We start from the raw sequence: 21,695 nt of genomic DNA, 5'->3' as shown, positions 1-21,695 counted from the left end.
CCAATGTGCGGATCAATTTCCAAAAAGAACATTTTCAGACAATGGTAACCATGTAGAGCAACCCGAAATGTTCCATATTCACTAAGTGCATTGAGTTTCTAATTTTAATGAAAAACCAACAAAACCTACTCATTGATGAATCTTAAACGTTTCCAACTGATTGAGAACTTTCAGATTCTTCGGCCAGCTTGATTCTGGAATTACAAGTAACATGCAGATCACTCTTTACCTAGCTTGAATCAACTCATTTCTCTAGGTTTCTCAATAATGGTGCTGCCATGACACTGTTATTAGCTTTTCATCTGGCTTTGGAAATAGCTTCAGTTGCCTGTGCCACCTCTCATTCTTCCATTGTATTGCAGTTTTAAGAAGAGAATCAACAATACATGCCGTTGACAGTTTATGAATATCCTGTTAATGCTGTACATAGTGCGCACACTAAAGAATGCCTCCACCTAGAGATTTCGAATCCGAAATAGGAAAGTCAACATATACAAACATTTCTCTTTCACTGCTTGGCTACCATGTATCACATGCTGCGCAGAGTTAGAACATTATGGATGTGGGCTAAGAACGTCCGACCAGCCTTTCCTGAATGATTTCACCAAGCTTTGTGTACAAAGCATGCTGCTCCTCAAAAGTAAGGTTCGTCAAGATCTACAAAACCACACAATCAACTACTGCAGTCATTTACTCTTTAATATGACCTAAGATGGAATATATAGTCATATATGGAAATTAATTAGTTTTACCTGATCTAGTATCATCTCAACTGAGATACTTTGAGGCACGACGAATGATTGATGATAGATGTATGCAAACACAGCCATCACCATCTACAGAGAGTGATCAAATCAATCAGAGAGCAATACAAGAATGGTTGCAACATAAATTAGATGGAAACGCTGCATTTGAAGCATCCATTTGCTCATTTACATGTTTTAATTTCAAATCCTGCTTTAAGAAATGAATAAAATGCCTTGAATCCAAATGGCTCAAATTGGAATAGCAGCAAATAAATAGAGTGCAGCCAACTAAAAGGAAGCAAATGCTCCAAACTGGAGATAAATAGATCCTGAGCAAATCACATCAAATAAATAGAGTACAGCTTACCTGACAATCCATTCTATCTGTAATTCCACCATGGCCAGGAATACTGTCACCAAAATCCTGTTGCAAAGATGAAAACAAGTTAGCAGATGATATCCAACACTTTGGAGAGCATGTCATACATATCAACATCATTCCCCATTCCTCTCTCTCCCTTCGTCTCCCTATTGTTTCCTTCTGAAAATGCTGAAAGTACAAGAGAGCACCTTGACTTTAAAAGCTCTTTTAAAACCACTTGCAAAAAAGCCTCCAAAAGGTGCTATTATTGAGGCAAACAGACCAAGGCACATGGCATGCCACTGAACAGGCAGAATGGAGACTTCTTTCCACGGAAACTGCACGAGAGCAACTAATGTAGCATTAATATTGGTAATTAAGAAATGATTCGAGTCTCTGAAAGTTACAAGTTAACCAAGATACACCGATTATACAGAATAAAAATTCAACACAAAGAAAAGAGAATAAGAAAATTACATTAATTCTTTTTTTTTTTTGTTTCATAGTAACAAGAAAACATAAAAATGTAACTCATAACAAAATGTTACTTGCATGCTTATTTAAGGCTCAAGTTCAACACAGTTACCTACCATACATTCATCACCATATCTACACATGATTCTCGTTTCAAAAAAAAAAAGGCAACAAATGAGATAATTATGAAATTTAGTATCAACTTAGATTTACCTTGACAATTACCTTAATACAATGAGTTTCAAGAATAAGTAGATGCTGGATAAAGTTAATAGTGTGTATTCCAAGGCAGCAGTTGGCAACATGCAAAAACACAACCTAACTCAAACAACCGCAGGCAAATCATTGCTAAAATCACAGGCAGCGAGGATATCCAATCATATTTAGTGTGTTGATAGATACCAAGTGAAAATGACACATGGTAAACCTTACTAACGACAGTTGATGCAGTGCAAGGAAAGCTGTTTATATATTGACAACAGGATATACAACCCATCTAAACATAAAAACGGGTATAAAACCATAATATGAAAAGCATGGACCATAAGCTTGTTGAGTGTCATGCATTAAAGTGAACAATTCTCATCTTGTTCTTAACAAACTGTAAAATCAGTGCAGATATTCAAATCCAATTGAACATGAGCTTACTCACCCATTCAGGAATCCATTCTGGTAAAGTGAAATACTCCGGCTTAAATAAAGGCCCAGGATCACATTGAAGCCAACCACTTGATAAGTCCTGCATGAACGTGGGTCCCCAGCATAATTAACCAGTATGCATTTTAAGCAATAATGACTAATGTGTGGTGGGAGAATTACCTTCCTTGGACATGTTAGCCACTGAAAACGCCCCATGACATTTGCAAGCTACATAAACAAGCACAAGGTTGGTTAAACATTATACCACTTGACATTCATGAACTACATAACTGAGCACAAATTAGTTAAACATTTAGAGAATCCTCTCATAAAGTCTCGAGTCAAATGTGAAAGCATCAGTCTTTTGATGTAATTGACATGAAAGTGGCTGTCAGTAGTAAAAATGTCACAACAAATATGCCATTATGAGAGCAACAGGAACTTATGAAAATAATGGGGAACTCGTGATGAATCCTAACGATATGAGCCTGAAACAGTGGTTTAACTCCTCCATTCATGGTTAACTGCATTATTGTATAGATCTAGACATGGCAACAAATTTCCTACAGAGGACACACAGCTGAACAGAAGTTGAGACTTCATAGAAATATACTCATAATAATATTATAGTTCTGTGACCATGATAGTTGCAAAGTTAAGCCTTATACTTCAAATTTGCATTAAGCACAAGATTGATACAGCAAGAATAATGATTAGATTATGGTAAATGAAACTAATTACAATACACATCAAATAAAAAGATCCACTAGAATTGCCAGGAAAAGGAGCAAAGTGCATGCTCACCACAAATGCAGAGATCATAGTTGTCACAGATGCTCCAATGAATCCCTCCCACGTTTTCTTTGGTGATAACTTGATCAAAGGGGTTTTTCCAAAGAAGAAACCGAAGATATAAGCAAAAATGTCGTTGATGACAATTAGTGTGGCTGGAAGAAGAAACCTACATAGCAAGGTAAAAAGATATATGTAAATGAGTACCAACACTGATGAGCTATTCATGTTTGAAGTCTAGTTTATGATTAAGATAACAGAAGACAGATTGAACTGATTATGTAGCCTATAGGCAAGAATAGAACAAATATCCATAGATTCATTACATATATATAAAACTTGTTACTGAACTTATAGATATACATGAAAGGATGAGATGGGACCAATAACATAGGAATAAATCTTCAGGTAAAGATAAATGAAGCCAGGTCATTAACATCTGGTCTTTTTGAAACCAGGTTACATGGGCTGAATTAGGAATAGTTTGGATATTTCTTTTGGTGGGGTACTGGTACCATCAATGTTTCCCATAAGATATTAGTAGTTTAGTAATGAAAGAAAATATTTTTCCAGGCAAGTTAATGAAAAAGCAAAATTATGATGAGCTGCTGTCGCAGAGGACAAACTGGTATGGGAGTGGCAGTTGCACTTTGAGAAGTAGAAATTTGTGTGAGATTTAACTTACAGATGTACATGATAATCCTTATCCCCCATAATACTTGGACGGCAAAAGTATTCCTAATGAAGCTTTGAAAAAGGCAACTAGGAACAGATCTCATTCTACTTGGAACTCAATAAACAAAACCTCCAAGCTCATATGAGAATCGAATTGCAAAGAGGACAAAGTGAGCACACTAGCATAACCATTTGACCAAACATTTCCATAGAGAGGACAAAAATGTCATATAAGTATCATAAAAAAATAGGGTCTAATGCACTTGGCATATCATATCAGAAAATGAAACTAGCAGAAAATAAAGAAAGCCCCACCTGCCCGAGGAAAGCTTGACACCGTCAAAATTGGGAACAGAGGTTACACACAATCCCAGATCAGAGAAACCAATATTATATAAATTGAAGCATGTCAACATATACGTTTCAGTAAGAGTTTTGAGTTACCAGAAAATTCCTTCAAAAATATTGGCCACAGTGAAAGAGGATTGAGTAAACACCACAATAAGAATCATGTGCGTCCATGCATACTGGCCAAATTGATACTTGTACATCTTCTTCTTTAGCGTGAGAATGAACCACATAAAACCTAAGCCAATTGTACAAATCAGAACCCAAATCAGAAGCAATGCATCACGAATGCGTGTCAAAACAAACCCACTCTAAAAGGCAATGAGAAACCCTTGAAATAAATTTTAATGGCACCTTATGTAGCATACAACTAACCTGCAATATACAAGAAATAACAAATAGCCATATGATACTTGATGAGGCTGCTCACGAGCTGATACAAGAATTTGTCTGAAGTTACAGTATTGACTAGCCTTTGACTGAGAATGCGGCCATAGACAAATAGCATTGCAGTGAAGAAGAAGTGCCTGAGAAAAGACACATTTATAATGACAATAATACTTTGAATGCCAAGAATTTTTTCTGTGTAATTGAGTGCTTGCATGAGAATAGATTTTACAATTAAGGGCCTCTGTACCTTTTAATGACCAGATGTGTGAGAATGAATTAAAATAATATGAAACTGGTTTTACTTGCTTTGTCAGCAGACACATGGACTATGTTAATAAGAAAACATTCTCAGAATATGCATGCTCAAAATCTTAGAAATCCGCAGTAGCAAAAAAAATGTTGTTATCTATGGGAGGGATACCTGATTTTTTTTTTTTTTAAGAAAAAAGAAAAATAAAATAATTCATGTGTTTGCCTGTATAGCAAGTGAAGCCAAAATTTCTGTTACTTCAACCATCGTGGCACTTCAGGTTGCTGGAAAAAATACAAAACCACTTCATTGCATTTTGTGTGGATGTTCAGAAACTTAATAGCACAAAAAGAAAAGTTCAGGCACTCATAAAAAAATTACAAATTTTTTACGTCTCAAATCGCCTTGATCCCTTTATACGTATAATCTAACAAGGATAAGATGATATGCCATCCTTACCAATTTAGAAGTCTAAAACCTGGGAGGTGCCTATCTTCATGGGCTTTCCTAAGTAAATTGAATAGTTCTTTGGCCATAAATATTTGAATGACAACCACCATTGCTGTGATATAGAGATGACCCATGTAGACAATAAAAGCAAAGCCCCCAATCATCCAAATGGTCGAGTATGCACGGATCCACATTGACTTGTATTTGTTTCGATCATGAAGCAGTAAATGGCCTCCATTTTCCTTACTAGCCTCTGGAATAACCTGAAATTCAGGTGAAAGATAGAACTAAATATGAACTTTCATCCACAATTTTAAAGAAAGCAATATATCTTCTCAAACAAATGATAAAGACGTTTACAATCTTCCATTTATTATCCAAACAAGTATGTCAGAAGAAAATAGGGCACAACTGATAGTGATATTGAATTCATTGAAGAGACTAAAATATCACAATACACAAAAATAAAAATAAGTCATGAGGGCAAAGAAAAAATTCAGTACTGGTTTTCCTTCAATAGCATATACTGCATAACATGGATACTTTCTAGGAAATATATACTTCTACAGAACCAATTTGTTGATGATGTTAAAAGAACATGAAAAGAAAACAAAAAACAACATATTGAAATAGAGTAACCGACCTCGTTGGAGCGCCTGCGGTGCCGAAGCCGGGGTGTTGATGGGGCACTAGTGCTGTTATCCCTTTGCATGGCTATGTACTTACTTTCACTTGATTAACAATCTAAAAAAAAAAAAACTGCATCTATATGTAGCCTAGGAAATTGGCACCTGCCATGTCAAAAATGGTCCTTAATGAAAAGTAAATATGCATGGAGGTATCGAAAGAAATTCACCCAATTGTATGAAGTCATGATGACAAACACCAAGCATGATATTAGAGGAAAAATCAAGGAACATTAGGTAAATACAATTTTCAGTACAAAGGCAGTATCAACGAAGAGCAAACACGCTTCATCCAGGAAACAAAAATTATGAGCATATAAGCAGATGTCTTCTTGAGTAAAAGTGCACCCTTTTGGCTATCAACCTGATCTAGAATAACTATTTCATTCAGAAAAACAATCTCCAACATCTACGGATGAAAGAAAGAAAATGCATGTTTTCCCTCTGCCGGAAAGTATTAACCAAGCATCTGGCTCGAAAGCCTACTTTAATCCACAACCTGGGTCGCGCTGCTAGCGATAGTGTTTCAACATAGAGTGCTTCGCACCTGAATTTGGTGAAAGTTGAGCTTCATAATCTTAAGCATAATAGCAGTTTGCAATTTGAAGCAAAAACTATTACTTCCAACATGAAAAAAAAGTCCCAACTAAACAATTGCAGAACTCTCAAAAAACAAAAAAATAGTAGCAGTAAGAACTGCCTGCTGCTCACAGTTTCGTGAAGATGTTGATAGCTCTAATTACTGTTTGCGTATAAAGAAATCAAAATAAATACAAGTAGAATACAGCTCCAGAGAGTATATAGAGTTAAAAACCCCAAAGAGAATCGTTAAAGAAGAAGAACTCCGCAAGACAATAGAAAAACTACCTGAAACAGAATGGCATGACAATTCGCAGGAAAACCCACATCCGAAAATAAAAGAGTTCGGACGAGAAGATCCATGCCATACACAGAAAGCATGACGCATGTAAGCTAGCTAAAAAGAAAGAATACCTGGTTTCAGTTGAAAGCAGCTGTGAGAGTGAAACAGAAGAGAAGCCCTTAGTGGAGAGAATGAGAATAATGGATTAGAGGGGCGAGCAAGCCAAAGCAAAGGAAAGGAAAGGAAAGCAAAGCAAAGCAAAGAATAATTCCCAGGGAACAATTACTAATTTTAATTTCATTCGTGGAGTACAATACAAAGGCACACAATTTTCAATTTTGGCAAAAATTAATTAATTAAATAAGAGCTCAAAAGTTATTATAATTTTCTGATTAACTCCATTTTACTTACTATTATAGACGAACGGGGGAGCGTTAGATTCACGCTTTTAATCCTTTTCTATTTACACGTGGATTAACCCTTAAGTGTGCACGTACCCAAAAATCTGCTATTTTTCTCTCTCTTTCTCCATTATTATATGATGATATGTGAATAAAGGTGAACCAAATTACCAACAACAGTTGGTTTTCTTTATATTAGGTTGGGTATTTGATATTTGTATGTAAAAATGGATTGAAAGTAAAAGTATTAGATCTATAAATAAATAAAATATAAAAATAGTGGTTTGAAATAATTATAGATGGGTATATAATAATTATAAATTGATTTAGTAAAACTACTATCCATTTAGATAGAATATAATTGTTCTCCTTTCACCTTTACATACTTATTATTATCTGTTATCAGCAGTAATTAAGCGTTTTTTCTTTTAATTGTGAAATTATAGTCGCGAAAATTTGAATTTACTTTATATATAAAAATTAAAAATTGTCAAAAATATTTTTATTAATGTGAGGAATTGTGTTATGTTTGGATTGCTGTAAGATTTTTCGCTATGAATTTGCATATTTGGGTTTCAAGATTGTTTAATCAAGCAAACAATAATAATATTTCAATAATAAATAACAGTGTATCAAGACACCTTAATGTAGATTTTCCTTTTTTTTCAATATTTAAGGGGGGAAAAAGGTTCTTCCTTGACCCAATAACAAGCATCGATCCTCTCACTCGCCCCAATCTCATTATATCTTTCTTCCTATTCCCGCTTCAAATATTGAAGCTTTGTGTTTCTTTAACCATATACATATAGGAACAAGATGTTGATTTTGGTGGCGGAATTTAAAAAAAAAAAAAAATTTAAAGAATCAACTGCGTATTTTATGCTTGTCCTTAGCTAGGAATCGAGAGTGAAAGTGGAAGTTTTTACGAAATGGAACTAGTATTGAGGTAGCAGTATCGGTTTGTGGATGACAGTATTTATAGCATTCATCATCTCATGTGGAGACGAGTAGCCATCTTTTCCCATGTAAAAAAGGTGAACAATCTTGCTTGTTTTCCAGAACAAGTCTTTGCAAATTTTGGGAACCACACTTCCCTCAGTCTGCACTACCATTCGCAGCAATTCTCTCCTATGACTCTCAATTTCTTTCTTCGTTTCTCTTATAGCCTCTTCCTCTGAGATGCTACCTCCCCCATGAATCACACGCAATGCCAAGCTGTTCAGTTTTCCTTGTTCACTTTCTCTCTGCAATTAATACGTACGTTGATTTTATTTGTAGAGAGAAACAAATGCAAATGCAAATGCAAAAGCAAAAATAAAAACAAAAGAGAGTACCTTGACTGTTGTGAGATCATTCAAGAGCCGTGAAATAACGCTCATATGCATAAACAGTTTGTCGTATTCCTCGCTCTTCACTGCTTCCTCTGACAATTTGCACCCAAGAAAGTAGAGAGGCACCAGAACAACTGGTCCTAAGGCAACGCTCACATATGCACTTGACATATAGTCATCCACTGAGGGGATCGATTTCCCTCTTGTCCATTCGAACTCTCTCCACATGCAATCCAGCAATATCAGCCACTGGAAAAAAAATTTGTTAGCTAATTCATTCTTTATGCTGGTTTATTATTTTTTATCTAATCTAACTAATAATTAATCTCCTGCTTACTATCTCAATTAAATGATCTTTGACGCTTCTTCCTTGCTCTATGCCCGCTTTCACTGCAAACTCATTGGTTGTATCATAAACTGCAGAGAAAATTATCTCAATTTGTTCGGAGCAGAACCCTACTTCTGAATGTCTGTCCCACCTGTTTTTCGTTCAACACACAATTGTTAGCTGACATATTCCCATTATCAGGAACAAAATGGAAGCAAGGGAAACATTAATTACTTTTTGACCAATGCAATCATGTTTAGCAACTCTTCTTCGGAGCCACCGACATCAAATAAATCATCGATGAGAGTCACAAGAACAGTGAATTTAGCCCATGCGATTCGGGCGTCGGAATGCTCAGGAGAGAATAGCACAGCAGCAGCAGCAAAAAACCCATAGGCTATCTTCTGCCTTGCAAACTTAAGCTCATCCATTCTGTATTCTTTGACCCATCTGATTTCCAGTTGGAAGAGCATAATCAATCAAGTATAATATTCAACATGTTCCTCCATTCAACCGTTCAATTATTAAAAGAAATTAATTGTTATACTTACCTTTCCAAGATTTTCAATTCTTTTTGGTGTATGTATTGGCAGGCATTAAAATCTTTCAGTGACAGTTCCAGCAAATGTTTGTTGTCCATGTTAAAGCACCTGGAATATGTATAAAGTGTCAACAGACTCTAGATATTTTCCATTCTTTTAGAAGAAAAGAAAAAACCGGCAGGAATTGACCTGTAAGATGTTTTGAGAAGTCGGGTGTTGTCTACTTCAAGCAACTCTATACTTTTCCTGTTCTCAAGCCGTTCCAAACTGGCATGAGGATACTTAAGAGCATACTCGACCTAAAAAAAAAGACCCATAAATGAATGTATCATCGTCTGGAGTAAATGTCGTGTTGTAGCAACAAACTTTTGATATCAACTAATGAAATTGTTACCTCTTTGTACAATTTTTTTTGGGCACAAGCCCCATTTACTAATGCCAGTCTGAGAAAGGAGGTTGTCCAAGCATTTATTTTCTCCAAAATGGGTTCACTTGGGAGTATTGCCATCTGGGAAGCTTTGTACAACTCGAGAATTGTGTTTATATCTTTGTCTTGTTCGCTGACAGAATCCAAGTACTGCTGTTGGTCATCAAGTCCTGTTAATGCTTCTGCACCAATATTCCCCCAAATTTTATATGTCATTAACTTGTGCATAAAACTAGAGTGTGCTAGCTCTGTTTTTGGCCAAAACAAAACTTTCTAGTCCATACCAGAGGAAACTCTATATCCATTCATCCTTAGGAGTCTAAATCCGATAGCAAGACAATTAATGTCTGAGAATATTTCATCATCTCCTTGAAGCCAGCATCTGTTCCACCGCAAAAATTATCAATATAAATTCAACCATATATATACATGGAGAGAGAGAGAGAGAGAGTCAGATAAACCTGTATTAAACTTTTTTTTTACAAAATAGCAAATGCAAGGCATTTCACCTGTAGATTTCATCTAGAATTGTTTCAATCTCGGATCTGAAATATTGATCAATCCCCAGTCTTTCGAGATTATCAATGGTACAAAGGCGAGTATATATATTTAAAGGATAGATGGTTGGAACTGCAAAAGTAGTATAAGATGTAAGTATGCAAATTAATACAACAAGTGACTAATCAACTAATACACACACCTGTATATGTACCTGTGTTTTGGTATACTTTAAGAAGGGAGACCAAGTACGTGAAGCATTTATCATCATTCAGGTGAAGCAAAGCAGAAGCAGTGGTAGATGGGGAATTAAACAAAGATCCATTGTTTCTCTGATACTTCATTATATTATTCCAGTCATCATGTTTAGGCAAACCCTCCGCAACATATGCAAGATACTTCTTCTTTCCCTCCAAACCACTTGTCAAAGCACTAATTATGAAGCAACCGAATATTTTCAGTCTAAATGCGCCCATAATTAATGTAGACTGTAACATCATATATAATAATGATAGACTTGACTTACCAATGATAGTTGTATTCTATTATTTATATATTATGCTAGCAAACTCTAATAAATGAGAGAAAGGACTGTATTTTTGACTATATACTAGATAAAAAGGATAAAAGAAAAAGAAAAAGGTAACGCAAACGACATTCACCTCTGGACCTCCAAGTCTCGCTTGTTAAGCATTGCATCGAGCGAAGACGGGTTAATGGGAAGAGTCAAGCCCATACGCCTCGCTTGGTCGATCATGCCAGGATATATGATATCGAAGCCGATTGGAGAACGCTGATTCCTGTCCGTGGCGGCCCATTGATAGGAGCCGATAAAGTCTAGGCCTAGTAAAGGAGTTGAGAATTGAGATTATTAATTATGAAAAAAAAAAAAAAAAAAAAAAAAAAAGGAGATTTCCTGTTACTATAGTCTAATAATACCCTTAAAAAAAAACTATATTCTAATAATAAAATGGAATCGGCATACCTTTGCAAACGAGTGTTTGGCCGACGTCCCATCTTCGAAGAGCAAGTATGCATGCTAATGTGGAAGACAGAGAGTCTTTGATGAGCAAGGGATCGGTTGAGTGAGAAGCCCATGAGCCATCAGGATTTTGATTCTCCAAAATCCATTGTAAGGATCCTGGGAAACGTGGGGAATCTCCAGCAGGGACCATGGCAACCCATGCAGTATCATACGGTGAAACAGATAGATCCACTTTGTGTAGCATTTCTTTGATTCTGGTAATTGATCCATCCCCTAACCCAACCTATAATTGGCATACCAATTATTCAATGTTTTTTACTTTTTTTTTTTGGATATTTAATCAACATGCAAATACTAACGTGCAAATCAAACAAATTAATTAAACATTACTGACCAAATCCAATTGTTGGACTCTTCTTTTCGAGGGTGTCTTGGGATGCAAATAATTTCCTAAACAGATTAATGAAAAAAAAAAAAAAATCATCTCAGAACATAAAGCTATCACAAAGCATGTATATGGCGTTTGTGTATATTCATGAAACAAACCTGAGGGACTCCTAGTCTCCCTCTTTTGCTGGGAGAGAAGCTTGAAAGTATGTCCATAAGCGAGTGACATTGAAAGAGAGAGATTATATTATTTTGATTGCTTTGGAGCTTTGTTATTGCTTCAATGGACAGTGTGTGGAGTTAATCAGAGCAGCATTATGTATACATTTGGAGGTTGGAGATACGATAGACGGTCAATATTGCTGGCCGCCTTTCCAATCCCCAAGTCAAAATACTAGTCTATAAAATATTAAAGTATACGTAATATATGTACATATTGCTTAGAATTCAAAGTAATTTTTCTTGGCGCAGATTGAAATCTAGTCGCCAATGCAAATACACGAAATAAGTATTTTTATTTGTACTGTTGGTGCAGCCGCCTTCATTTAATTTTAATATTATGCAGTATAAAATATAACGACTTATCTAAACGACTTATCTATCAGCAGCCAGAATTGAAAAGGTTGTTTGATCTTTTTCTTTACTTTTTCATTTATATTTATTTCAAAATATATAAATTCACCACCAAACTTTGTAATTTGAACTTTATAGCATCTTAATTTTGTGAACGACCTGATATGTACTTGAATTTGCAAATTTTGATAACACTAGTCGAAATAATTTTAGAAATTCTTGATTTTTATATGTAAAATATTGATTTAATGTATAGTTAGCATAACTTTTGAAATAATAATTTTCATATTTTTTAATAAGTCAGTTGAAGTATATAATAAAATAATTATATATATTTAAAGCGTTTAATATATATGATTTTATGAGTTAAAGTATTTATTGCATTAAAGTAAAAGTTGAGGATGTCACAAGGTTGAAATAATAAAATTCAGGATGAATTATGTATTCAACCTAAATTTAAAAATAATTAATAAAAAAATGGGATTAACTTATTTATATTGGGTTTAGACTTCATCTATGAAATAAATCAATAAAAATAGAAATTTTTGTTGAAACGATAATATTTGTAATTATACACTTTTAAAAAATATAAATAATTTTTAAAATATTTATATTTTTGGGCAACTATAATCTTTGAAAAGTAGTGGACTAGCAAAGATATTATAGAAATATAGAATTGCATTAGGAAAAGAGCTTTGTAAGCATAGGAAGTAAACATCCGTTGATTTTTATAAATAATCATATCGAACCGACTTTTCTATGGCTGCTTATTTTAAGCAGTGGGTTGCTTACTGAACTCCGGCCTGCCAGGCATAAAACATTCTCTATTTAATTCGGTAATTTTTGTCTGTGCTGAAGGAATAAATCTTTGGTAACATTAAAAAAAAAAAAAAAAAAAAAAAATCATTATGAAAAGTCTCTCCATTTTCACTTATGAACTTGGCTCCACTTGTAGTTTGTCACCTTATATTTTTCACAGCCCAATACACAAAAATATCCTGTCTTTCTATTTGTTATAGTTAAATCATAAATTCATAATCTAAATATCTTGGCAACTTGTACATCATAAAATCTAATTTCAGTTAAAATTCATTTAAAAAAAAAAAAAAAAGTTCATGGAGTCCATATCTCAACTTGGGAGAAAGTTACTATTTTATTTTTGTATTTTGTCAAAGCCCCTACCTCGTTCCTCAATAGTATACACAACTAAAGCACCCTTCCTTTGAGAACTGAACTGAAAATACTAGCATCAATGTTAAACTTTAACCTGCCAGGCCAGCCAATGGTTTTTGCCAATTCATGCATGCAGCAATCAAAGGGGATACATTCTGAATAGAAAGATAGCCTTGGAGGAATGCCAATTCAAGCATGCAAATAATTCAAAGCTGGAACCTGGGTTTTTTTAGGCGTACAAAGCTATTAAAGCGAATAAATTAATCAGAAGTTGGCACCTGAAATAGAAAACTCCATGAAAGATATATAGTAGTCAGAGTATTCTTTTAAATCGAGAGAATCTATGGTTTCCACTACAGCAAACAAACTACTCTATAAATAAATCTCTTCTCTCTGCGCGTGCATTTGCAATTGCTTCACCGCTAAACTAGTTATGGCTGCGTCCGCGTGGAGGGTGGGCAGCAGTGGTCCACTTACATAATATTGAAGGCATTGATGAACAACAGGCCGCACTCGTTTAGATCTTTTTGCCATTCCGATGATAATAATAATGGAGGAATGGAATCTTTCTAACACAAAAATTTCTACATCTCACTGTGCTTAATTAGGCACTATATTTTGCCTTGGTTAGAATTAATATAATACATAAACAAATTCCGTTCTGTCTTCTTGTGCTACATTACATGTAAATTGGTTGTAATGTATAGTAGTTAGTTGCAGCATTCATGTGCTAAGTGCTGTGCATACACTAGTATTATTACCTTAATTTCTGGTCCGATCCATGTGCCGCTCTCTTTCTTTCTCGCGCATGCGTACAGGGTATTGGTGATGTTTTGGGTCTAATGGAATTCTGCATATTACAAACAATTAATTGCACTACGTCAATTAGATTTTTGACTATTGACTCAGTTTTTCTTTTAGTTATATATATATATATATATAACCCTGAACCAAAATATAATATTTCAAAAATGCTGACTCGTCACTCTCTTCTTTCAGTTTTTATTTTCCCTTTTTTTTTAATAAAATTTTGGACTTTTTTCTTTTTTTACTATGATTTTTCTTTGTTTCTAAAAATTTGATTGGTCATTAAAACATTTTTAAATTTAGAAATTAATTTTTTATGATAATAATCGACATCTATGAAATCTTTCTACAATTTAATGACCATTAAAATATTTTTTAAATTTAAAAATTAATATTTAATTTGTTATAATAGCCAACATTTTGAAACTTGATCTTATTTGGCTATATATTTTGCTTCCATTCAATCTTAGTTTTCATTTGTATCTCTATGCATCCTTCTCTCTCCTACTATTGTTCTTATTTGATAATTTTTATTTGCTTTTTTATTACAGGCGGTAAAGAAGAGATGAATATAAATAGCTCTCCATAAATTTAAATCTTAAATCACTCTCAGATTAGGTTTTTTTTTTGACTTTCTTTCTTTCCTTTTTGAATTCTAAATAAGAAAACTAAATTTTGCTTACGGATTCCCTTTTAATCTTTGATCTTCTTTTCTCATTATTTTTTTGAACTCTTATTTTCTCATGATTTAATTTCTCATTTTTTTCCTCTTCTGTTTCGCTTTGGATCATTGCTTTTTTTTTTTTTCAATTTGTTTTGGAGGGAGTGTTTTTTTGGGTTATTAATATTATTATCATTTATTGGATAGTAAAATTAATTAATATTTTATAGTTTATACAAATTTAATATTATTATTATTTCTCATTTCTAAGGGATTCCTAAAACTACTTAATTATAATTTTGACATAATTAATAACGTCTAAGACAATAAATTGTTTCATCTTATAAGAAACCAAATAATTTGATCCAAAAACTCTTAGCTGGGCATTTTATGAAAGGTAATTATTAGTAACTTTTTAAATTAATTTTATTGTTATTAAAAAATCATATATTTAAATTATTGATTATTTAGAATTTATAAAAAAATTGATTAAATTTTTTATTTAGATATTATGAATTTAAATTTGAATTTTATATAATATATTTATAAATTCATAAATTATAGTTTGAAAAAAAAAAGTAATAAGAATAAGACCCAATTATTTAAAAAAAAATTAATAAGCAGAAGAGTCTCTAGAAATCTTCTTTAAAAATTTTATTTACCGTCTAAATTATGTCTTCAAAATTTTTAAATTTCTTTTTCAATTTTTTAAATAATATAGAATTATAATTTTCTTTGGTATAAAACTTTCTATTTTTTAATCTATTTATATTATATATTACAATTAAACTAAAATACATCTTATTTTGGAATTGATAGATATGAATATAAACAATTTTTTATTTTTTATGTTTATAGAAATAATATTTAATAATAATTATATTATATTTTATTGTTAAGTAATTAAATTAAAATAATATTTATCTATATATTATCCATATTAATTTATTTGAATAGTAAACTTTATCTATATACTTATTTATGATAAGATACAATGTTTAAATTGTTTGAATTATTATAAACTTTAAATCTAGATAATTAAATTATATTAATAATTAAATTTAAAATAATATTTATTTATAATAAGATATAATGTTTAAATTGTTTGAATTATAAATTTTATTTGAAACCTAAGTAATTAAATTTTATTTTGCTAATAAAATTAAAAATAATATTTTTTATAGATTATCCATATTGAATTATTTAAATCGTAAAATTTTATCATAAATATAACACCTAAATATGATTACTTGAATTTTTTAATTATTTAAAATAAATTAATTACATTACAATTTCTATAACACGACAATCTAATGAACTGCATATGCGGAAAAATAAATATTTAATAATATACTAAACACAATTTATAAAATAAAATAATAATATGCTTTAAAAAAATATAATAACAATAAATTAACTTATGAAATATAAACTATGTAATATTGCGACCTTGGCCTAGTTAAGATGATTCGCTTTACAAGTAAAAGGGATATCCTTTGAATTTTTTTTTTTAATAAAACTCTTAATTTTCGATTATCCTTCGACATAAAAGAGACAAAATAAAAGCAATATGCTACGTGGCAATCTGCAATTAGATAAAAGAATCCACAGAAATTTCCGTTTGGATGAGCACCATAAATAAAAACTTGGAACACATATATGAGACATAATAATGCCACCAACACAACAAGCCACTCTCTTACTCTTGGTCATTGTCGCTCCCTAACTGAATCTAAGCTAGCTCTATAACTGAGTGCTGGACTTCTCCTATATATATAGCATGCACACTCTTGCCTTTTCTTTCACTTAGTTGTAAAACAAACACATGTATCCTTCTCTCATGGCCAAGAATAGAGAGCACACTCTCTGGCTGCTGGTTCTACTGCATATTGCCATTCCATGTTCATCGTATGAGCAAAAACTGAACAGCATTGATCTTGCAGCTTTGGCAGCCATAAAGAACAGCCTCACAGACATTCCAGGCTCCAACTTCTTTTCCACCTGGGACTTCATATCCCCAGATCCTTGCTCCACCTTCTCCGGCATTACTTGCTCTCTCAATCGAGTCACTGCTCTCACTCTCGGCACCGGACTCTCTGATTCTCCGGGGCTTGCTGGCTCACTCTCCCCTTCCCTCTCCAACCTCACCTACTTAACCCAACTAATCCTCTATCCGGGCCTTGTTACTGGCCCCATCCCTACCCAACTCGATCGACTTACCAACCTGCGTGTCATCTCCTTAACCAACAATCGCTTAACCGGTTCTATTCCCACCTCACTAGCATCGCTCCACAATTTGCACACGCTCGATTTGAGTAACAACCGACTCACCGGCTCCATACCTGTGGGTCTTTTCACAGCGTTGAGCCAATTGAAAGTCGTCATCTTTGCTTCAAATTCCTTGTCCGGAGAGTTACCCAAGAGGATATCCGCTCCACTGCTGCATTTGGATCTGAAAAGCAACATGCTAAGAGGCATTTTGCCGTTAGAGATGCCGTCAACGCTTCGTTACCTGTCGGTGTCGAGAAACGAGATGTGGGGTCCACTCAACGGCCTAGAGTCGCTCTCAGATTTAGTGTACCTGGACCTAAGCATGAACCAGTTCAATGGGCCCATCCCTGCCTCTCTCTTCAGGCCTTCCCTCACTTGTTTGCTCTTGCAACGGAACAATTTATCTGGGGGCCTGGGGTTTGTGGACCCGTCTTCTGCATCCTACGGTGAGGGATCCATCGTGGACTTGAGCCACAACTTGCTGAGCGGAGAGCTGACGCCAGTATTGGCTGGGGTGGAGAGTTTATTCTTGAATAACAACCATTGGATGGGGACGGTTCCAAAGGAGTACGTTGACAGCGTGTACCGAGGCATCACCAAAACCTTGTACTTGCAACACAATTATATAACGGGGTTTCCTTTGGAACCTGGGAGGGCGTTGCCTGATACGGCGTCGTTATGCTTGTCTTACAATTGTATGGTTCCGCCAGTGGGGCTGACGACCACTTGCCCCATCAGTGCCGGTGGGCAGTTCTCTAGACCAGAATCACAGTGTGTTGCATTCAACCATGGAGTTGGGAACTCCAGGCATTAATGGTTTAATAGTTATAGTCTACATCACATATCGGGTGAATGCTATAAATATGGGTCACGCTGCATTTTAACTGCTTTGCGATCGAGACGGACAAATTCATTAACTGTTCTATCTCCAAGGATTATTTTATTTCTTGATATATATTATAGTTTATACAAGGGATCAGCGAGATGTATAAAGCAAAGGGCTGTGGTATAATATATATATAGCGAGTAAATCCAAGGATACATTCCGATGTAAAATAAAAAAGAATCCAAGTTTTCTAGTTTTCTTTTTTAAACTTCGAAATGGCTATGGTTTCGTTGTTGCCTATAGAACAGTTCGCTATGAACTCAGAATTATGTGGAAGAATTTTATTTTTAGCACATAATTAAAAAAACCGTTAATTGGGCATTAGACTACTGCACATCCCACCAAACAACATTCCATCGTAGCAGTGAAATGCCATATGAAATTAAAGATATCATTTAATCTTGCATATGAAATTAAAGAGCCAAGTGTAAAATCGATGAGCATTAGTTCAAGTCATATTTAAATTTTAACTTTATATCATATCCTATATTTAACGATATGGATGGCTAAATTTTTCATTTTTTTTGTTTGAATGAAAAAAAGTTTACAATCAAGTTTCTAAATTATTTAAAATATTGTACGCAATTGACCAAGGTTGTTTCGCAATGCCAAATTATTTTGCAAGCCAGAATGGAACTTGCATTTAGCCATGCAAGCACTACTCATGTAGAACTTGCTTTTATTATCACACCTAAAAGGCAAATGAAAATAAAATGGAAAATACGATTCTCAGAACTCTGGCATCACACCCTCTCCATATCTCGTTCTCCTCTTCCAATGTCCAAATCCATTCAATGTTTCATTCAGGCATTTTAACAAACAGTATATATGCAACAAAAATTGCAGTGTACCCACACCTACAATTGACACAAATTCGTCCCATTTTCATCAATGAGCACCCTATTGAGCTTAATTGGCTCACATTTACTGCAAGTTAGTGACAAACAAGTTGGGCAAAGAAGAATAGTTAGCTTGTTGGCTTTAGGATATCTCGACATCAAACACCCAACGTACACCTTATCAATACTTTTACTTTCAATCAACTAGCAACTGTGCTAAAACAATGACCACAAACAGTTTGCAAAGAGTCACGACTCGAGGGAACTCGAACGATACTTCATCCTGGCCATCAAAAGCCTTCAATCCTTATTCTGTTGATTTTTTGAAATCTATCGACATTAATGGTGGTATCGTAGATAATGGTAAGGATATGGATATAGTAATGATGGCATTGAATTGTTAAGGCTTATTATTTTGAGAATGGGAAGCTTTAATTGATTTTAAACCTTTATCTTCTACTTACACATTGGACAATTATAATTCGACTGATTTCTATCAGTTAATAAGCATTTAATACGGATCATATAATTTTTAATGAAATTACTACAAAGACATGCTAGAAAAAATAAAATAAAAATAAAAATTTAATTATATCAATTAAATTTTATTAATATATGTGTTGTGTGCAAGTCCAACCAAGATAAAAAATTATGACAGTAATGGAATAATTTTTTATAATAAAATAAAAGAAAAACCGGATATTTAAATTGATTAAGATTATTCATTTCAATTATAATTAATTATGATTATCTTTTAATAAGAATTTAATTCATATTTAAGATAATGTTTAATTAGGTTATTAGTGAAAAGTAGGAGGGAACCAAATATATATATATATATATATATATATATATATATATATGGTAAATTTCCGAAGACCAGCATTCCATGCTTCGAATTAGCGACGGTGTGCATAGAAGAAAGGCACCAGAAAAAAGATGGAGATGGAGCAGCTGCTAAGCATGGGTTTTCCAACCGAGTTGGCTACCGAAGCTCTGGCGGCCACCGGCGGCAAATCCACCCTCAAAGCCACCGAATGGATACTTTCACGTAAGCCTTCTGACGCTAATTCTAAACCGCCGCCAAACCCTTCTCCGCTCCAGCCAAAGCTGGACCGCTTCTTCCTCTTGCAATCAAATTCGAAACCCAACTCCTCAAGTTCCCCACAACCCACTGCTGGATACCTCGAAGGACGACGAGAAGGACATGACGAAATGACTCCTCTACCTTCAAACTCTAAGCGGCCCAAATTACTGCTAGATACTGCCGTCAGCCACGAACCCTTATCAGAACGCATGCGCCCTTGCAACGTGGAAGACGTCGTCGGCCAGGATCATCTTCTAGCCCAAAACTCTATCCTCCGCTCCGCCATCGACTGCAACCGCCTTCCGTCAATTATCCTTTGGGGTCCACCTGGGACAGGTAAGACCTCCATTGCTAGAGCAATTGTGAATTCCACTCCCCAGTATAGATTTGTTTCTCTGTCAGCAGTGAATTGTGGGGTTAAGGATGTGAGGGATGCAGTTGAAAATGCTGGGAAGATGAAAGTGAAGAGTGGGAAAAGAACTGTCTTGTTTGTGGATGAGGTTCATCGGTTCAACAAGTCTCAACAGGATTCTTTCTTGCCTGTCATCGAAGATGGTAGCATTGTGTTTATAGGTGCCACCACGGAAAACCCCTCCTTCCATTTGATCACGCCACTGCTCTCACGCTGTAGACTTCTTACCCTCTATCCTTTAAAGCCTCACCATGTGCAAACCATTCTCAACCGGGCAATCAATCATTCTGATAGGGGACTGCTTAAAAGCATAGGTGCGAAAGTTGAAGTGGATGAAGATGCTGTTAAATTTTTATCTGAAAATTGTGATGGAGATGCCCGTGTTGCCTTGAATGCCTTGGAGATTTCTGCTACCACTGCATCTTCCCGAATAAATAATTTATCCTCAATCTCATCAGTGGTTAGTGTTACTTTGGGTGATGCTAAGGAGGCACTTCAATGCAAGCATCTTGCATATGACAAAGCAGGGGAAGAACACTATAATCTGATCAGCGCGCTTCACAAATCTATGAGAGGAAGTGATGCAAATGCTTCCATTTATTGGTTAGCGCGAATGTTAGAAGGCGGTGAACAACCACTTTATATTGCTAGGCGTTTGATAAGGTTTGCGAGTGAGGATGTTGGGTTGGCCGACCCTTTGGCACTTAACCAGGCTGTTGCTTGCTACCAAGCTTGCCATTTCTTGGGCATGCCCGAGTGCAATGTGATTCTCGCCCAGTGTGTGGCTTACATGGCTTTGGCTCCTAAATCCATTTCTGTGTATCAAGCAATAGAGGCTGCACAGAAGATTGTTAAGGAATCGGTTGGACAAAATGAGGGAGTGCCTCTCCATTTGAGAAATGCTCCAACTAAGCTAATGAAAGAGCTTGGTTACGGGAAGGACTATATCTACACTCCCCACAATCCATCTTCAAAGCAGACCTATTTACCCTCTTCACTTGAGGGCTACAAGTTCCTTGATTGGCCTCCCGATAATGAGTGATAAGCAGGAAACGACTTGAATTTGATCACTACAAAACTTTTTGACTGTGATAGCTAATGCTGGTTAGCAGTCCTGATGATTTCTGCTGCAAAAGCCCGTTATTTGTTCTAACATCATCCTGTTTTACTGTTTTATAACTGGATTGAAACATATAGAGAAACATGCTAAGCACAGTAAGGAATACGACATTAATGTACTAGACCATTAGTTGTTTATATTGGCAAAGTTCCAGTGAACTATATCTTCAAGTCCTTAGTGATTTCCTAAATTTAAGCTGTCAAAATTTTGCTCAGTTGTTTTCATTAGCTAAATGTTGTCGTGTATTCTTTAATGTATGGTACAGAGGCTCTAAACATTATGGCGCTACCTTTT

At 34.7% G+C, this 21,695-nt stretch overlaps 4 protein-coding genes across 10 annotated transcripts; 2 read left to right on the top strand and 2 right to left on the bottom strand.

Annotated features, from left to right (window-relative positions):
- Positions 1 to 53: 53 nt before the first annotated feature.
- On the bottom strand, positions 54 to 6,984 carry LOC105649263 (phosphatidate cytidylyltransferase 1). Of its 7 annotated transcripts, none has more exons than XM_012235857.4 (13): positions 6,805 to 6,984; positions 6,057 to 6,358; positions 5,769 to 5,916; positions 5,135 to 5,388; positions 4,411 to 4,562; positions 4,132 to 4,273; positions 3,025 to 3,181; positions 2,401 to 2,448; positions 2,234 to 2,320; positions 1,317 to 1,445; positions 1,114 to 1,170; positions 753 to 836; positions 54 to 657 (listed from the first exon to the last, which is right to left on the bottom strand). In XM_012235857.4, exons 3-13 carry the CDS (start codon positions 5,835 to 5,837, stop codon positions 568 to 570), a joined length of 1,269 nt encoding a protein of 422 aa, XP_012091247.1. In that variant the 5' UTR covers positions 5,838 to 5,916; positions 6,057 to 6,358; positions 6,805 to 6,984; the 3' UTR covers positions 54 to 567. The 7 variants fall into 7 exon arrangements, with proteins under 7 accessions (XP_012091247.1, XP_012091246.1, XP_012091249.1 ...); XM_012235856.4 differs by having other exon boundaries at positions 6,176 to 6,358; XM_012235859.4 differs by having other exon boundaries at positions 5,769 to 5,869; positions 6,176 to 6,358.
- Positions 6,985 to 7,708: 724 nt separating this feature from the next.
- Positions 7,709 to 11,888, bottom strand: LOC105649262 (ent-trachylobane synthase KSL2, chloroplastic). Its single transcript, XM_012235853.4, has 14 exons — positions 11,732 to 11,888; positions 11,580 to 11,635; positions 11,186 to 11,468; positions 10,863 to 11,043; positions 10,415 to 10,632; positions 10,212 to 10,332; positions 9,987 to 10,084; positions 9,670 to 9,884; positions 9,465 to 9,574; positions 9,285 to 9,383; positions 8,968 to 9,183; positions 8,743 to 8,884; positions 8,409 to 8,654; positions 7,709 to 8,318 (listed from the first exon to the last, which is right to left on the bottom strand). Exons 1-14 carry the CDS (start codon positions 11,799 to 11,801, stop codon positions 8,010 to 8,012), a joined length of 2,364 nt encoding a protein of 787 aa, XP_012091243.1. The 5' UTR covers positions 11,802 to 11,888; the 3' UTR covers positions 7,709 to 8,009.
- A 4,580-nt stretch (positions 11,889 to 16,468) lies between these two features.
- On the top strand, positions 16,469 to 18,151 carry LOC105649261 (Leucine-rich repeat (LRR) family protein). Its single transcript, XM_012235852.3, has one exon. The coding sequence runs from the start codon at positions 16,612 to 16,614 to the stop codon at positions 17,869 to 17,871; it is 1,260 nt and encodes a 419-aa protein (XP_012091242.1). The 5' UTR covers positions 16,469 to 16,611; the 3' UTR covers positions 17,872 to 18,151.
- A 1,509-nt stretch (positions 18,152 to 19,660) lies between these two features.
- Positions 19,661 to 21,615, top strand: LOC105649259 (AAA-type ATPase family protein). The gene has a single exon (XM_012235851.4). It carries the CDS (start codon positions 19,722 to 19,724, stop codon positions 21,321 to 21,323), a length of 1,602 nt encoding a protein of 533 aa, XP_012091241.1. The 5' UTR covers positions 19,661 to 19,721; the 3' UTR covers positions 21,324 to 21,615.
- Positions 21,616 to 21,695: the final 80 nt, after the last annotated feature.

The sequence above is a fragment of the Jatropha curcas genome, chromosome 11 (assembly GCF_041381405.1).
Source record: "Jatropha curcas cultivar XTBG-Jc1 chromosome 11, XTBG_Jcur_1.0, whole genome shotgun sequence".
Lineage (NCBI taxonomy): Eukaryota > Viridiplantae > Streptophyta > Magnoliopsida > Malpighiales > Euphorbiaceae > Jatropha > Jatropha curcas.
Note: the sequence above shows the minus strand (reverse complement) of the source record. Positions and strands in the feature narration are given on the sequence as shown.

Bases quoted from the DNA above. Each gene is read 5' to 3' on its own strand.
- LOC105649263 (XM_012235857.4), bottom strand. From the start codon at position 5,837: ATGCAAAGGGATAACAGCACTAGTGCCCCATCAACACCCCGGCTTCGG. The intron at 4,563-5,134 runs GTAAGGATGGCA...GTCTTTTCTCAG, and splicing joins GGTTTTAGACTTCTAAATTG to GCACTTCTTCTTCACTGCAA. The intron at 658-752 runs GTAAAACTAATT...GTGGTTTTGTAG, and splicing joins TTGAGATGATACTAGATCAG to ATCTTGACGAACCTTACTTT.
- LOC105649262 (XM_012235853.4), bottom strand. From the start codon at position 11,801: ATGTCACTCGCTTATGGACATACTTTCAAGCTTCTCTCCCAGCAAAAG. The intron at 9,384-9,464 runs GTCAATTCCTGC...TACATATTCCAG, and splicing joins CTTCTCAAAACATCTTACAG to GTGCTTTAACATGGACAACA. The intron at 9,184-9,284 runs GTAAGTATAACA...ACTGGAAATCAG, and splicing joins GAATTGAAAATCTTGGAAAG to ATGGGTCAAAGAATACAGAA.
- LOC105649261 (XM_012235852.3), top strand. From the start codon at position 16,612: ATGTATCCTTCTCTCATGGCCAAGAATAGAGAGCACACTCTCTGGCTG.
- LOC105649259 (XM_012235851.4), top strand. From the start codon at position 19,722: ATGGAGATGGAGCAGCTGCTAAGCATGGGTTTTCCAACCGAGTTGGCT.